Here is an 18315-nt window from a genome sequence, read left to right on the forward strand (position 1 = left end):
TAAAGTTGCAGGAGGCTGAGGAAGGGGAAAGGGGAGGCAATGACAATGAGATTGGTCTAGAGAGAAGTGGTCAGAGGCCACAGAGCCGGTTCCTTGGAGAGGTGGGATGGTAAGGGGTGTGAGGCAGTTAGGGTGACATCGTGCCCGTTCAGAGAAGGCTGGGTCAAGAGTTCCCATCTGCCCGTCTCTTCAGGACAGGAGAAGTTTCTAAGTGTTTGAAGCAAAAGGAAAAAGATAATAGTAAGGAAAATAATAATAGTCTGCCTAAAACAACTTTCAGAGAATTCTTCCACTTCCAGGTGAATGTTCTACTAGTTTCTGTTTCCCGTTGCTTCATGGCTGACTTGCCTGTTTTTCACTTCAGATCCAGAAACAGCAAGGCCCAGCAATTCCAAAATCACCACCACGCTGGGTCTGGTCGTCCATGCTGCAGGTGGGTTCAGATTGCGGTGGAACCCCTTTCTTTTCTGTCACACAGGTACCACCCACAGGAAATACTCTGGGGCTGACCTTTTGGAGAAGGGGTTGTTTAATGAAGTCCTCCGACAGGAGCACGAACCCCAGTATACTCAGTGTCAGGGGATTGTAAGCTAAGAATGGTTTTTATATTTCTAATCGGATGAAAAAATAAAGAATAATTCATGGCACATGAAAATTACATGAAATTCAAATTTCAGTGTCCATAAGTAAAGTTGTATTGGAATATAGCCATGGCCACTTGTTTACGTATAATCTGTGGCTAGTTTCACACAACAATGGTAGAGTTGAGTAGTTGCAAGAGACCGAATGACTCACAAAGGCTAAAATATTTCCTATCTGGCCCTTTAAGAGAAGTTTGCTGACCTTTTCCCTAGGACCTCATCTGCACAAGAGCTCGAACACTTTTGTACTGAATAGCCCTGCTACCTAATATCTATCCAGAATGCCAGTTGAGGCAGGGGTGGGCTGTAGAGTGTCAGAAGTCTCAGCAGTGCTGACTGAGAGCACCTTTGAATCATAACCACAACCAGTCCCAGTTGTAGGGGTCTGTAAGTGACAATAGCATGTGAAAGCTGACACCTTGTTATCTGAACTTTATAGTAACGCATGCTTTTCTAACAAAAAATTCATCCATCCAGCCAGTGTTTACTCATTACGTATAAATCATCTATGCGAAGTCGTGGTGTCTTTGTTTTTTCACCTGCAAGATGCAGAGATGCCTCCTTTGAAATTCCTTTCTTTTTCTATTATTGCAGTTGAACTGATTAGTCAGTAGATTTTTGAGCGTCATACTTTTTCAACAACAGCAACAATAACTGGCCTGTTAAATATCAAATAGCACCTGCGCTAAGCTCTTCACATATGTTACTTCATGAAAACCTTAGGAATATGTACTTTATTGAACCCAGTTTAGAAATCAGAAGGCTAAGTTTCAGAAAGCTTAGGTAACCTTCCCAGAGCCTGGTCCAGCCCTATGTGAGTCTGAAGCCCACACATTCACCCACCACACTATTATAGTTGTTACTTATAGTGTTTTATGTTTCATTTTTTCCGAATTCAGCTGACGGTGTTGCTTTGGGAGCAGCAGCTTCTACTTCACAAACTAGTGTCCAGTTAATTGTGTTTGTGGCAATAATGCTACATAAGGTAAGCAAAATTTGGTGTAAGATTTGTTATGGACTGCACCTATCATTAAAATTTCTCTTTGGTCTTTGTGTTTTTCTGGAATGGAAAGGTTTTTGTAGTTATTTTCATAACTGCTGTTCAGCTTAGAGAATTGAGTAAATCTGTTTAAAACTAGGTCTTTTGCTACCATTTCTTAAACTTGTCAGTTGAAGGGATTTTATTTTTTTATGGCATATACACAAACTGTTAAGTCCTCTACAGATTTCTGTATTTCGTGGTAATTTTTGTTCATAAATATTTTTCCTTTCTTATGCTTAACTATTTCACACACACACACACACACACACACACACAAATGGGACATTTTCTAGCTTAGAACATTAATTTCTAAAAGGCAGAGCTCAGACTTAATGTTTGTTATACTTGGTTTTCTTATATGATAATAATTTAGTCAAATGACATTACTTCATCATGTAGAAGCAACCTAGATTTCTAGAGTAATAAGGGATAGTTTTTCTTTTCCAGGCACCAGCTGCTTTTGGGCTAGTTTCCTTCTTAATGCATGCAGGCCTTGAGCGGAATCGAATCAGAAAGCACTTGCTCGTCTTTGCACTGGCAGCACCAGTTATGTCCATGGTGACGTACTTAGGACTAAGTAAGGTGAGTCTGAATCAAGCTTGTCTGGATGAGTATCTAACTCCTGTGATCTACCAAAACTTACGGTCTCTTTTGTTGAAGTTTTCAATTACTGCCTCAAGCTAAAAAGAAAATTCAGCTTAAAAACCTGTACTGTACAAAGTGTACATCTTAATTCCAAGTCAATCTGCTTCATAAATTTAGAACATTTTCTTATTCATTTAATTAAAAAATTTCTTTCCCATCGGTTCCAAAAATATTTGCACAAATACGTGATCTTTAAAACAATCCAATTTAAATCTTATCAGACATGCTAGTTATATTTAACTGGTACATAATAAGTCACAACAGTGTGTATGTAATGTGAGCACAGGAAGTGTGAGTAATGAGCTTGCAGCAGCTTTAAGAGCGGTAGGGAATGAGCAGAGATCTCTGTGTTCAGCTAAGACTCAGATTCTTGTACTCCCAGCTCTCATATCACTGCATGTTAGGTACCCAGGTCTTTGTCATTACACTGATCATACCTCCAGTCCTGAAGTGGCGTGTGTCGTTTGTCACATCAGAGCCCAGGCATTCTGCTCTGTTGCTCCAGTTAGACCTTCCCGTGCCTTCTTATTCTGTCCACTAGGGCTGTAGCTCTTAACAACAACCCTCCCCGTTTTACTTAAATATCAGTTGGCAGGCGACAGAGGAAGATCTTAGAACCAAACCAACTTAGGGCTTTCCCCCACACTCTCTGAAGATCACTGATTCTTCTGAGTGTTATTCAGTTCGTGTTTGATATAGAAGAGCTTGCGTTGAAAGGAACATGAGAAATGAAATGGTCAGAGAATGGTTAAGTTCCTGTCAGTCTAGGCTTAGCTGATCTGGATTGCTAACACCTCATTGTTCACCTGAAGAGCTTTATCTTCTTTTAGTCAATGAGTAATAATACATAGTTCCCTTTTAAATATTATCCTGTTTATCACTTCATTGATCAATGTAAGTTTCTAGAAGTTTTGACAAAAAGATATGATAATTTTGGAGGCACGGAGTTACAGGTTATGTTTATGGCATGTTCTTAAATTTTCAGTTACTTGTCTTAGTCTGTAGGGCCACTTTTTTTTTTTTTCTTTTTGTTATTTTGGGCCACTTTTTTAATTAAAAAAAAAAAGATGGAAATTAATTGTGTAAAGATTAGCTTTTGAGATATATCTAGGCTCTGTGAGGGCAGGTGCTACACCTCAGTTATCACTATATCTCAGGCCCTGGCCTAGAGCCTGGTGCATATGGGATGTTAGTTAATATTGGTAGAACAAATGAATGTATGAAATTTGATATCTGCATTAATGCTGTTGATTCCATCTTAATAATCTTGATGTTTGTTTGTAAAAGTAATCCCAAGTGGTTCAGTGGGTAAAGAATCCGCCTGCAATTTAGGAGATGCAGGTTCAGTCCTTGGGTTGGGAAGATTCCTCTGGAGGAGGGCATGGCAACCCATTCCGGTATTGTCTGAAGAAACCCATGAACAGAGGAACCTGGCAGGCTACAGTCCATAGGGTCGCAAACAGTCGGACATGACTAAAGCGGCTGAACACGCATGCACACTTGGCCAACAGTCTTAAACCCTTATTTGGAAGGTTTCCATAAATAACAGAATTGTTCTGATCTCAAGGTGTCCCCACTTCCCAAATCACACCAGTTATGAATATTGAGTGATTTTTAAATTATTCTTCTTTCTGACTCTGCATGTTACTTGACTTAATTTTCTTCTCTCTTTCTCTTACTTCACAGAGCAGTAAAGAGGCCCTCTCAGAGGTCAATGCCACTGGAGTGGCCATGCTTTTCTCTGCCGGGACCTTTCTTTACGTTGCCACAGTACATGTCCTCCCTGAGGTGGGCGGATTGGGGCACAGCCACAAACCCGACCCCGCTGGCGGGAGAGGTCTCAGCCGCCTGGAGGTGGCAGCCCTGGTTCTGGGTTGCCTCATCCCCCTCGTTCTGTCAGTAGGACACCAGCATTAACTGGTGAGGGTCCAGCCTCGGTCATGGCCGGTCGCCACGCAGTGAGACCAGCCGCTCACTCCCTCAGTCTCCCGTCTCACCTCGCCCATCTCCACCTGTATTCCTGAAGAGCCCGGAGGGAGGTGAGATGAAAACCTGGAGTAACGGAAAGCTTTTCAAGTAGAAACAACACACTGCGAAGGATACAGACATTCCGTTGTGTTGTCTTTTCAAGGGCCCTTGGCATTTTGAGTTTTGATGTTTCCCTTAACCCTATTCTCAGGGAAGATGGAATTTAGTTTTAAGGAAAAGTGGAGAACTTCCTACTCATAATGAAATAATTATGAAAGTACAGTATTCTGTAATTAAGCTAAATCTCTTAGTTTAGAGGCTCTGCCACTTTATCCATTGATTTTTTAACATGGTTCTCACCGTGTAAGACTGGTGCTTTAGCATCTATGCCACTTGCCTTGAATGAAGGTCTTGATGCCCACTGTGTTAGATGCTAAAGATAAGTAGTTCATTTGGGGCTAGAGTCAAGAAAATGATGGCAAGACACATTGAAAACTGACTTTACACTTGAGAGATCCGTTGAAGAGGGGACATCTGGGGAGACTTAAACACCCCATTTAGCATGTGCCTCTTTACAGAGAGCCTGCCTTCCATCAGATGGACCAGCAGAGGTGGACTAGCTTTTAAAGAGGTGATGTGTTTTATAAAACATTTTTTTTGAAGTCCTCCTGTTTGTAGTGGAGGAGCCAAGTTCTAGGAGGTTCAGACCAACCTAGGCTTCCCTTCTGACTGTTCTAAGAACAGTCAGATCCCAAAGTATCTTTGGAAATTAAGGGGTGTTAAATTTTAACTGAATTTGGACAGTTACTGACATCTTTGTAGTAACCTTTTTAGAAGAAAGATCACCAAAACCTACTTGTCCTTTTTTTGTCTCTTTAAGTATTTATCTTAGTAGACCAGCAGTCCCTCTGGCAAAATACTCAGTGCTCCTTTGGGACTGCCAGGCCAGCATCACGTAAGCACCTGTAGCAGTGAAGAAAGTCAAGATGTATCACAAATGGGAGGTGTTTGCCTGTTGATTTAACGCTTATTAAAATCATGTCTTTTGTCTCTTCATCTTTCCCATATTTTATCCGTAACTTTTCCCTACAGCCCTTCCTCCCGACAATTTGCTGCTTACTGCTGATGGTGATGCTAATATTTGTGTGAGTTAAGTTCTCATCAGGACAACCTCTTCTTGGAACTGTGATGATAAAGATAATATTGTCTCTGTTCTCTGTTCCTTTCAATGAAGTTACCTTTGTGTCAATTGCAGCTTTGTTAACCCCTTAAAATGTCAACTTCCTCGTATGTGAGATGATACAATCACTGATATTCTGGTAATTTAACCAACTGAGATATTAAAAATAGTAAGCAAACTAGGATAATTTGTCCATATTTGCCAAAAATCCCTGTAAACCTTGTGTTATCAAATAAGTGTATAATATTGTTAATTTATTTTGATTTTCTGTACCATTTCAAAGCACATTTCATAAAGTGGGAACCAAGACTATTTTTGTCAAGGCATTGGATTTAGAAGTTTGTGAAACATTTTATATAACACGTAAACCAGGATGCCCAGGATTTCTGTATTTCCTTCCTAGATTTGTCACTGGGTCAGCCAGCAGCTATGGAAAGAGAACTTGTGAGCCCTCTGCTGGCTAGACCAAAGTAGCATAAACAGGATCTGGCTTTGGATAGTGGCTGGGAACCGTTGTGAACAGCATAAAAACCAACAGAAGGTGCAGCATGAAAGTCTAAGTGACTTTCCTGCCAACAGCTCGGACTTCAGAGAGTCATGGGGTTTCACCCAGTCCTTCAAAATGACATGGTTGCCTTGATTCTCCCTAGAAATGTACTTCGTTAAATAAATAGCTCATTTTAGTGTCTGGTCTGGTTTGAATAGTGGCACTTTTCTATCATATTGTTGTGCAATGATCAGAAATTTGTTCTGCTGGCCAAAGCCTCTTTCTGCAGTGCCTTGCCATCACACTTAAAAGTTGGGCTAGAATATCTTGCCGGGTAGGGCCTTGAACTCTGGCAAGGGCAGAACCATCTAACCTTCAAATTGGCCTTCCCCTCTGGACCCCACATTAACAAGCAAACCTTTCAAGGCCTATCAGCTCTCAAGAGCTGTGGGCTGTCCCAGATTTTAAAACTGCTACCCCAGGAACCATTCATTTCCCTCCTGGTCAGCAGGCAGAAATAGCCATACTAACCTTACAGGGCTCAGACGCATCTCCGGGTAGCAGGGTACTCAGCAGTGTGGCAGGGGCCTCCTTCCTTTGGGGGGTAGGGGAGAACTTGTGTGGGCAGTGTCCCAGAGAGGCCACACCGATGGTCTCTTATTGGCACATTTCAGCTCCATTTTCCTCTTGTTAAAAACTGCCTCCTTAGATGTGGATGCCTTAATGCTCTCACACATTTGGGAACCTTGGCAGTACTTCAGTCGCTGCTGTGATTACAGATGGAATTATTGGCTACCAAAGAGATGCAATTGATGATGAAAAGCATTGTCCTTCCTTCCTCATAACCAAAGTTAATCTTAATTACGATTTGACTCCCTTTCCTAGGTACGGATAGACTTTCTTCAGATGTCGAGTGCTCTCTTAAATGGCAAATTAAAGTGAAAATTATACTCTTCCATTCCCTTCATTGGTTCGCCAGTGAATTGCTTTTGTCAGTTCCCATATCCCCAAAGCAGCCATCTTCCAGGTCTGATGGCTTTCCTGTGCACGCTATTGCCAGATTTCAGCTCTAAAGGCGAATTCTGCCCTGGAGTGTAGGGTGTTGGAACACCACCAGAGAGGCCCTGTGTTCTCCCTTTCCCTCTTCACCTTTTTATTTCCCTATTCAAAACAGCCAAGTCTGTTCCTATATTTTGAATCATTAGAGAAATGAGAGAGGTGGCTGTTTTGAGTGGTCAGTTCTTTGTAGAAAGAAGAAAATGTAATGGTGTTTTTTTACTGGCCTACTTCTAAGTGTCACTGCCTGGGTTTTCCTCTTTTTCAAGGATTAGAACTAGGAGGACATGCCAGCCCCTCAGATACATGGTAGCCAGGTACTGAACACGGGAACTGCATATGTCAGCAGCACAAGCCCCCAAAGCATGTTCCTTCCTTGGGGCCCCTGAGCCCCGTGGGGGACTGAGAATGACCAGATTCACCCAAAACTGCTGTCGGGCAAGGCGAGAACACAGAGTGGTCCACATCACCCACAGAGCACTGTTTGAGATGCTATGAAATTAAAACCAGTCACGTAGCCCCTTAGCACCTGAGACATCTAGATTCACCTGAGAAGACCTGAGGGAAGTGTATGACCTGCATGAAAGGGCTAGACAACAATTAGGAATTTTCTTGATATGCTCAGCCTAACACAAGAAGGTTGGCTTTGATCTGTTTTCTCATAGCGTCTTCTACTAAGTGGGAAATCTCATGGGATAACACTGCAGTTCCCCTGGTTTGGTAGCCTAAACGGTGATTTTAAATGTCCCCTTTTTCTGGATCCTTTGTAAACATGAAATCATTCCATGGATGGCTGCCTTATAATTTTTGTCTCTTTCCACTTTAATTGTGAATGGTTAAAAAAAATGTTTTTGCTGTTTTCTGATTTGTTTTATGATATTAAATTTTTATTAGTGCATACCATATGTGAGTGGTTCATTATTTTGATCCTCTCAGCAGTTTTTTCGTTTGATGACCAGACTGGACCCACATTCGAACATCAGAAAAGGTAATGAAATGGTTTGAGGGGCAGTGGAAAGATGTATCTATATGAACCTCCTTTGGGGAAGGAGGGCAAGAAAGGTGGAAGGAAGATAAAGGACTCAGTATACCATCTGACCCAGAGACAGCAATTTATTGACAGTTTTTTTTTTTGCCTTTGCCTTTGCTGTTAGCAAATATTATTTATGAAGTTACCTATCTAATCCCAGAAAAGAGACGCAAGCCAGTAGATCCCAATCACAGTGGATACATTTCAAAGGGCACAGTTACTAATCTGAGTATGTAGACACTATGAACAGTGGACCCTGGAAACATTTAAATGGAAGTGAAAGTTATAAATTTGATAAATATTTTCTCCCTCTGTAGTACTGAAGCTCAGTTTTGTTTTTTTTTTGAAGCTCAGTTTTTAACATATACTGATAAGGGCCATATATAGCCATGTATCATTTAAATGTATCACTTATCTGTTTATTCATTAGATTTCATTATTGCTAATCCACTGTGTGCTGACTTTCTATGTGTATCACATGCTACAACTAGTTACAAAGGTACCCAGAGTGTTAACATGCTTCCAGAAAACCTCTCTTCATGATTAAGAAAATAGGCCTCAAGGACATAGTACTCATGATTCTTGCCATCTTTCTCAAGAAGTCATCCCTCCTTTGCCTTAAGCAGTGGGTTGTGAAATCTTCAAAAGCCCTTTTATCCTATCACCCTGAGATCAAAATGTATGTATCTATGTACCTGTATATATATACAGATGTGTATATATACATACGGGTTTAGTCAAAATAGTCAACAGTCATTATTCTGTTAATTTCTATTTCTTAACAAGCTAGAGCTGTGTCATACAGTGTAGTTTGTAGAATGTAGGAAATAAACCAGCTTTGTGTCCCCGTTTGCCCCGTGTCAATGCCCCTCCTCCAGTTCCTTCTTTCCTCCAAGTCTTGTTTTAGCGTCTTCTTTAGTTAGGCCAGGGCTTCCCTGATAGCTCAGTTGGTAAAGAATCCACTTGCAATGCAGGAGACCCTGATTTGATTCCTGAGTCGGGAAGATGCACTGGTGAAGGGAAAGATTACCCACTCCAGTATTCTTGGGCTTCCCTTGTGGCTCAGCTGGTAAAGAATTCATCTGCAATGCAGCAGACCTGGATTCAATTCCTGGGTTGGGAAGATCCCCTGGAGAGGGGAAAGGCTACCCACTCCAGTATTCTGATCTGGAGAATTCCATGGATGTGACCACTATATTTAAAGTTGTAATCTGCTCATCAGTGATAAGAACCACTGGAGTAAGAACCTAATCACCTTTTAATCTGCTTTGTAATAGATGTCTTTACTTTGTTCCTCTTCTCTGCTAAAATATAAGCTCCAGGAGCTAGGTACTCAAAAAAATATGTTGTTAAATGAATCAGTCTGTTCTGAGGGGCCACTTTTTCCCTAATCTGTGCTCTCCCCTCTTTCCCTCCACTAGCTGCTGCCCTGACTCCTGGCTGGACCTACTGCTGGCCTTGCTATAGCTCTGCCTTTGTCTCACACTGAGGTGAGGGCTGTTAGGGCTGGAGACTGAGCAGACAGGTGAGAGATTAACCTGGTTCAGGTTACAAATCCAGTACTAACATTAGTAAGGTGCTGTGTGGCGAATTTAGGGATGGGAAAACCTGGACCCCGTTTCTGGCTTAGCTACTGATTTCTATTGCAGTGATAGCTACTGCCCAGTTTCTATAAATTATGGATGAGTGAAAGCATTTGTCCCAGTCTGGTTGCCTTATTCATAAAGGGATCCTGACATATTCTGGAGCCATCAGAGGAAGGAGCACAGTGAAGAGGAGATGGGAAGCCGGGGCCCTGGAGACAGTGCAGAAGGCACTGGGTTGTTATGTCTGGAATGCTCTTGAGGGCGGAATTTGATAGTCATCACCAGATAACTTCAAGGGCTGTCAAGTGTGGGAGGGTACAGATACCATAATCTCCCTAGGGTGGAACCAGAAGGAGGGCTCTGCCTCTCCTCCACCAACCCTCTTGTCACTCAGCAGGGTTAACAGCCCTTCCTATGGACGCAATTCCCAGAGCTGAGCGTACAGAAGGGAATAAGGCTCTATCCAGTCCTTAGAGAGCTTGTTGTTCAGTGAGAGGTTCAAGTAAAACAATTGGCAATAAAGTCAATTATTATTATTGGGAGCCAAGAAGGCACAGAGAGCATGTAGGGGCAAGAAATCCTGGGTGGGCTTCAGGGAGAGCATCAGAGGGAGATGACGGCTGCCCTGAACTAAAAGGCTGGGCAGGATGAGCTCGAAAAGGTGGAAAGGGAAGACCCCTGTGGGCAGAGGCCCAGGGGCCCAGGAAGAGGGACCCTGCCCCAGAGGTGCCACGGCTGGAGGGAGGAGAGGGAAGGCGAGAGCTGGTGTGCTGGCTCCCTAGGTGACCTCCAGACTGAACATCCCACAGATAACTGAGCCCAGCAGAGGTCCTTGTAATTCCCGCCTCCGCTGCCACCAGGGCCCCTCCCAGGGGCAGTGCTGGCTGCCCTCGTCCTGAGTCCCGGTCACCACATGATGCCTGGTGCAGGAGGAAGTCCGCAATGTCCCGATCTCTGCGCTCTAGTGGCTCCCCTGGCACCTCAAGGTGGGGCTTGGTGACTGTTTGCCTCCCCCATTCCTGGCTGGGCCCCAAGGACTCCCCTCATTCCACCTCTGAACATGGGTGTCAGTTCCATTCAGAGGACCTGACCCAGCCTGGGAGGGGTGCCCAATCTTTCTTCTACCCCCCAGCTCTCCCTCCCCAACTCTCTCGTTTATCTAAGAGACCTGGCTTGGAAGAACCCCACCTACTGTCTTCCTCTGTCCCCACTGTCCCCAAAGCCTCCACCCCCACCTCTTGCTTCCTCCACGCCTCCAGCCCCTGTGTGAATTGCGTCTTCTCCAGGGCTGAGGGTTCGGTGGGGGTGGCAATGTGAGAATTTATAGAACCCGTGTGACGTTCTCCTCTTCTGTCTGCCTTCACCCTTGCTCTATACTTTGAGAAACCAGAAAAGAATATGCTACTGGATCTAATGCTGAGTTGGAAGGGCCCCTTTTAATGTATGAAGCCGCGAGCTTTGCAAAGTAACTTGCCCAAGGTCTTTTCACTAAGGACGGAGCCACCGCTGGTACCCAAGCCTCCCGCAGCTGGTCCCATGGACTGTTAACGCTGTTCCACAGGAGAAAGCAGCACCCTAGCTCTCCCTTGGACTTTCTGGGAAAGCATGTGAGATTTTGACAATGAATGGCTGTGGGCTTACTGGCCAGACTGAGCCCATCTCCCATCCCCTAGTGAACTATTATCTTTGCTCTTAGAAGCTAAATGTGTACATTTGAACCCACACATCACGCACAAGGGGAAGTCCTTTTTACCTTTGGTGTTTTTCTGAGCAGTTGTGCTGTTCTCAATGATGCCCTTGGATGCTGAGAACCTGCGTCAGTGCTGTGAAAAGGCTGGCGGGTTAGGAGGTCCTTGGCCACCCCCAGAAATATATCACACTGACAACCTCAGATGTGAGCAGTTGTTGGGTAGAGATGACAGACGCCTACCTAGCAAGAGGGTGACCTTGCGGATGAGAACTGAACTATAATACAAGGCACCTCCTGTCCCAAGACGTCTAGAATGGGGGTTTGCCTGGGGACGGGGCGGTGGTTCTGTGCCCCCATGTGCTCTCCCCATCCCCTTTGTCTTTCAGCGGCTGGCAAGATCACTTACACGTGGTTGCCCTGGATCAGGAAGTGTCTCACCATCTTCCTCTGCTATCGCTGTCTCCCAAAGGGCCCCACCCTCCACCTCTTGTTTTCTCCATCCCTCCAGCCCCTTCCTCTTGGGTTCCCCTGTGGGCAGCCAAGCCCTGCCACTAGTATAGGAGTCTGAGACCTATGCTGGTCATAAGACATTAGTAAAAATGGAATACAATTCTATAAAAACAAGGGCTTTAATCCCCAGAAGGGATGCCATCAGAAATGACTTCACAAAAGAAGAGTCATTTGAGCTGAATCTTGAAGTGGAATTTGCAGAAGATACAAAAAGTATTCCAGACTAAGAGAACAGCAAGTGAAAAGAAGATGTGAAAGAGCGTGGTAACTCCTTGGGATATTAGAACCAGTGCAACCAAAGCAGAGAAGGTGTGATAAGGTGCCAGGGGTTAAGCCCTGACAATAAGTCAGGACCAGATTGAGGAGGGTGTTAAGTCAAAGGTCAGGAATGGGAAACTAGAGTTGAAGGAATGGAGACCCAGTCAAGGGTTTTAAACAAGAAGCTTACAAGAACCTTTGAGTCTTGAGAAGATCACGTGAGTGATGGTGGCGAGCCAGGATTCCTTGGGGGACCCTGCTGTAGGTGGGGAGTCATTTGGAAAGGCTACTGTGTAGTCCAAGTGGAAGATGACTGACTACACAGTGCAAGTTGAGAAGCCCAGAGAAGTCCAGGGATCGTCCTTGGTTCACACGCCTAATGGCAGAAACTGGAATTAACCCATCCTAATGCCAAAAGCCATTGACAAGTCTGCCGTCCATCTAAAGATTGCTTTCACATCCATTGCTTTCACGCCTACCCACAGATTCTGTTTTATAGATGAGGGACAGCTGAGGGCCTGAGAAGTCAGTCTCCATTCAGTTGGCAAATTGAAACAAGAATCTGAGGTATCGGAACAGGGCCCAAGTGAAAAAGAATCTGTTCAGCAAGCATTTGCTGAGCACCTACTGCATGCCCTGGACTCTGCTTCAAGGAGCTCACAGTCTGGAAGGGAAAAGAAAAACTCCCAACAAGGCAGACAGACAGGTGCTAGGATGGAAGGAACCAGGAGGAGAGTGTAGTTTCAGCTGAATTAGTGCCATACCCTGCGGAAACCAGGACGGGAGCCTGAATGATGGAATTAGGACTGGAGGAGGAAAAGACGTCTATGGAAGAGATTCGCTACTACAGCAGGGCCTGGCCTGGAGCCCAGACCTTCCTGTTTCTTCTGCTTCCTGGCCCTCTAAGGACTCCTGTGCTGGGCCCAGGCATCAGACTGACACAAGAGCTCAGGGAACCTGAGGGGGCGCATCCCTGGGTCCTCCGCTCAGCACCGGCCAGGCCGCCTGCCTGAGGGTGGGGCCAGGGCCAGGGAGGGCCCGGGGCTGCGGAGACGGCCCTATGGGAAGAGCCACTGTTGGCCAGGTTGCTGGGAGCTTCGGAGGCCCAATCAGGCTGTGACCGTCCTGGGAGACCCTCATCAGTGTTCCCTGCCTGAAAATGTCTTCCTGCCCATCTCTGGCTGGAGTGGGTTAAGAAAGCCTCTGTGTCTGACTCACTCTGGCTGAAGCATAAGATCAGAGTGCTGGACCCCTGTTGATGCTCACACATTTAACTCCCGTGGGCTGGGCATGTACAACAGACATGCTAATACCTGTTTCATGGAAGAACGGTGACTACCACATGAGCATGCAGACTATAAGGTAAAAGCAATATTATGAAAATGTCTGTTCATTTTCACAGTAAAGGAATCAACAAAATGAAAATAATCTGGAATGGGAGAAAATATTCACCAACCATTTATCTGATAAGGGGTAAACATCCAAAATATGTAAGGAACTCAATCAACTTAATAGCAAAGAAGCAACCTGATGAAAAAATGGGCTAAAAGACCTGAATAGACATATTTCCAAGGAAGAAATACAAATGGCCAACAGGTACACGAAAAGGTGTTCAGCATTACTAATCATCAGGGAAATGCAAATCAAAACCACAATGAAATAGCATTTCACGCCTATGAGGATGGCTATTCTCATTAAGATTAGAGATAAATATTGGTGAGGGTGTGGAGAAAAGGGAACCCTTGAGCACTGTAGGTGGTAATGTAAATTGCTACAGCCGCTATGGAAAACAGTATGAGGGTTCCTCAAAAAGTTAAAAATAGAACTACCATATGATCCAGAAATCCCACTTCTGGTGTATATATCCAAAGAAAATGAATTCAGTGTGTTGAAGAGCTATCTGCATTCTCATGTTCATTGCAGCATTATTCACAATAGCCAACTATGGAAACAACTGAAAGTGTTCACTGATGGTTGAATGGGAAAAGAACATTTCATACGTGCACACACACACACATTGGAATATTATTTCACCATTAAATCTGTCATTGCAACAAATGTGGGTAAACTTGGAGGACATTATACTAAATGAAATAAGCCAGACACAGATAAATGCTGTATGTTTCACTTATCTTTGGAGTTGAAAACATCTATTTCTGATTCTTTAACTATGCTAAAGCCTTTGACTGTGTAGAGCACAGCAAACTATGGAAAATTCTTGAAAAGATGGGAATACCAGACCACCTAACCTGTATGCAGGTCAAGAAGCAACAGGTAGAACCAGACATGGAACAACAGACTTGTTCAAAATTGGGAAAGGAGTACATCAAGGCTGTATATCATCACCTTGCTTATTTAACTTATACACAGAGTACATCATGCGAAATGCTGGGCTGGATGAAGCACAGCTGGAATCAAGAGTGCCAGAAGAAATATCAATAACCTCACATATGCAGATGACACCACCCTAATGGCAGAAAGTGAAGAGGAACTAAAGAGCCTTTTGATGAAGGTGAAAGAGGAGTGTGAAAAAGCTGACTTAAAACAACATGAAAAAACTAAGATCATGGCATCCAGTCCCATCACTTAATGGCAAATAGATGGGGAAACAATGGAAACAGTGAGAGACTTTATTTTCTTGGGCTCCAAAATTACCGTGAATGTCGATTGCAGCCATGAAATTAAAAGACACTTGCCCCTTGAAAGAAAAGCTAGAGAAACCTAGACAGTGTATTAAAAAGCAGAGACATTACTTTGCCAACAAAGACCTGTCTAGTCAAAGCTAGTTTTTCCAGTAGTCATGTATGGATGTGAGAGGTGGACTACAAAGAAGGCTGAGTGCCAAAGAAATGATGTTTTCGCACTGTGGTGCTGGAGAAGACTCTTAGAGTCCCTTGGACATCAAGATCAAACCAGTCAATCCTAAAGGAAATCAACCCTGAATATTCATTGGAATGAATAATGGTAAAGCTGAAGCTCCAATAATTTGGTTACCTAATGTGAAGAGCCAACTCATTAGAAAAAACCCTGATGCCGGGAAAGATTGAGGGTAGGGGGAAAAGGGGCAACAGAAGATGAGAAGGTCGGGTGGCATCACTGACTCAATGGACATGAGTTTGAGCAAACTCTGGGAGGTAGTGAAGAACAGGGAAGCCTGGTGTGCTGCAGTCCATAGGGTCGCAAAGAGTCGGACACAACTAAAGTGACTTAGAACACACACGTACTAAAGGTATACAATTTTCATTTGTAAATCATATCTCAGGAAAGCTGGCAAAAAGTAAAAACAATAAGAAAAAGAAAATGTGTGTTCATTATTAGGAATCTATTCCTGAACACAGCTGAAAGGCTGGAGTTTTATAGTGCAAGTGGAGTTTTACCTTCAGTAATATAGGAACTTAGAACTTTAAGTGAGTTGGGAATTGAAAGAAGGTACTGGAAAAAAGGGGAAAAACTGAAATAAAGGTCCATGTTTCTCCAGATGGCACCTTACTCAGCAGTGTGCTGCAGTGTGACAAGTATGGACTTAGGATTCAAACCAAATCCTGCCACTTCCCTTCATTCAGCACATATTTGAGCACCTGCCATGTTCCAGGAAATGAATTGCTGGATGACCTTAGGTAGACAACTGTTTTGAACTTCACTTTTCTCATCTGGAAAACTAAAGGTAACACACCTCATTGGGGATGTTTCAAACATGAAATGAAATAGATACGACATAAATCATATATTCAGAACATCAGCTCTGTGCTTGAGTCGGCAGTGCACTGGGACCCTGAGTTTCCACCCTAACTTACTTTCTGATAAGATTGGACAGCCCTGGCCCACACTTGGGCTGGGTCAGTGGACTGGCACCCCGCTTGTTGTGTCTTCTGGTAAACTATCTGCCAGACATCCTGCACTCCCACAAGCTGGAGCAGAGAACACGATGGAAGTAGAAACGGCTCCTAACAAGGCTGGCTGGGCTTGATCTGGACCGGTTAGTTGAGGGAAGCAGAAGCCATTGAAGCACCCATTGGACCATCACACTCACGCTGCTTGCCTCGTGGCAGTCTTTGCACCTCTCCCTGACTACCATTAGCTAAGGTCTATTCAGGTGTCCTGTATGCAGAGAGAAGAGGCAAAGGTTGCTTTCTCTTTGCCACTGAAGAAACCTGTGCTCCATTTCTTCCACTGAAGAAATGGAACGAAGATGGTGCTTTCCCAGGAGCCATCTGGGCTCACCCAGCCCTTCTTCTTGGGAAGGACTTCCTCAAAGATGATTCCAGACATCCTGCCTTTCTCCAACTGCAGAAGCAGCCGGATGGGCAGGCTGTGGATGCTGCCGTGTGGGTGCCTCCAGGAGTCCACCTGCCTGTGACTGCCCCTGCAGCCAGTCAAACGCTGCTAGGCGCTGTAGTTGGGAACGCATCCCTGCAGCCCCAGCTGTCGCCCAAAGCCAGACAGATGCCTCTGGTATTCGCTCTTGGAAATCTGATGGCCGGGCATGCTCCTTCCTCATGTTTGTCACCTGCAGTTCAGAGTCCTGCCCTGGTGCCCCTGACCAGTGAGCTCCACACCACAAGCTTCCAACACAAGTTTTCAGGCTCCCATCTGGAAAAAACAGAACTCCTAAAGTAGGAAATTTTCCAAGCATTAAAGCATGTGTCCAAAATCACCCCCCCCCCACCCAATGTGTGAAATGTCTACTTTGTATCCCCTCTGAGGGCTCTCATCATCTTCCTAGTCCTGTCTCTTTCCTTCTGATGGACTCCGGCCCTGGACCCTGTGTCATAGCTGAGCCTGGGACTTTCTGCAGGGCAACATGAGCCAAGAGGGGAATTCAGATCAGCCCCTTTGGACAGCGAGAAACAAGGGGATGCTGCCTGGGCTTAGGACCCCAGGACTTGGTGAGGGGAACGGTGCCAGGGTGGAGAAGGCCTTTGTTCAACTCCTTCTTAACTAGGTGGCTCAGATGGTAAAGCATCTGCCTACAATGCAGGAGACCGGGGTTCAATCCCTGGGTTGGGAAGATCGCCTGGAGAAGGAAATGGCAACCCACTCCAGTATTCTTGCCTGGAAAATCCCATGGATGGAGGAATCTGGTAGGCTACAGTCCACGGGGTCGCAAAGAGTCAGACACAACTGAGCGACTTCACTTTCACTTTTCTTAACTAGACTCATAATATGTAGACCTGGGAAGCCCTTGGAGGAGCACTGAGTGAGGATCACAAATTCAAATGCCTACAGGGAGAAGTCAAGCAGATAACAGTGAGAGAAGTAGGCAGGTTGAAAGACAACAGGATAGTTGCTCTGTGGAGAATGCCATTTTAGGCATTACAGTATAAACTTTTTAAAAGGCTTGTTTAAAAAAAAAAAAGGCTTGTAAAGGTTGATAAGAGTCAGAAAGTGGCTTGCCTGGGAGGCAGTGAGGAGGGGATGTTGAGTAACCAGGAGCATGAGGGAAACTTCTGGGGTGATGGAAATGCACTGCATCTTGCTTTGGGTAGTGATGACTCTGTGTATACATTCATCAGATAAACTTCATCAAACAAATACTTAAGACTGGTATGTTTTGTCATGTTTTAATTATACCTCAATTTTTTACTTTTTATTTTGGCAAATTAGTAGAGTGTATCTATAAAGTGATTTGACACTCAGGCTACCTATTTGCAGTGCTGGAGAAGACTCTTGAGAGTCTCTTGGACAGCAAGGAGATCAAACCAGTCAATCCTAAAGGAAATCAATCCTGAATTTTCATTGGAAGGACTGATGCTGAAGTTGAAGCTCCAATGCTTTGGCCACCTGATTTGAAGAGCCGACTCGCTGGAAAAGACCCTGATGCTGGGAAAGACTGAGGGCAGGAGGAGAAGGGGAAGACAGAGGATGAGATGGTTGGATGGCATCTCCAACTGGATGGACGTGAGTTTGAGCAAGCTCCACGAGATGATGATGGACAGGGAAGCCTGGCCTGCTGCAGTCCATGGCGTCTCAAAGAGTCTGACACACGACTTTGTGACTGAACAACTGCCTCTTTACAAACCTCTGTTCCAGTCTAACTTCCTTACCTTACAAGTGAGGCATCAAGAGCCCCTGAGGGGAGAGGGGAGGAGGGTTTTTCCCAAGCGCTCAGAAGAAACCTGCATGCCCAGAGATGGCTGTGGTCCCCGACCAGGGGTAGGGAGACTGCAGCCTGGTTCAGCTGGCTGCCTCTCACCGCGCAGATTCGCTCCTGCCTTTGGAGCG

The 18315-nt window shown here is 44.6% G+C and overlaps 1 protein-coding gene across 1 annotated transcript in view; it reads left to right on the forward strand.

Moving 5' to 3' along the window:
• Positions 1–7920, forward strand: part of SLC39A9 (solute carrier family 39 member 9) — a 44446-nt gene extending 36526 nt beyond the window's left edge. The window contains exons 5-8 of the mRNA XM_065940137.1: positions 365–433; positions 1541–1626; positions 2131–2265; positions 4015–7920. Of these exons, the coding sequence (XP_065796209.1) occupies positions 365–433; positions 1541–1626; positions 2131–2265; positions 4015–4245 (521 nt within the window). The 3' untranslated portion in view covers positions 4246–7920. The remainder of the gene's footprint in view (positions 1–364; positions 434–1540; positions 1627–2130; positions 2266–4014) is intronic.
• Positions 7921–18315: the final 10395 nt, after the last annotated feature.

This window comes from Muntiacus reevesi, chromosome 7 (assembly GCF_963930625.1).
Source record: "Muntiacus reevesi chromosome 7, mMunRee1.1, whole genome shotgun sequence".
NCBI lineage: Eukaryota > Metazoa > Chordata > Mammalia > Artiodactyla > Cervidae > Muntiacus > Muntiacus reevesi.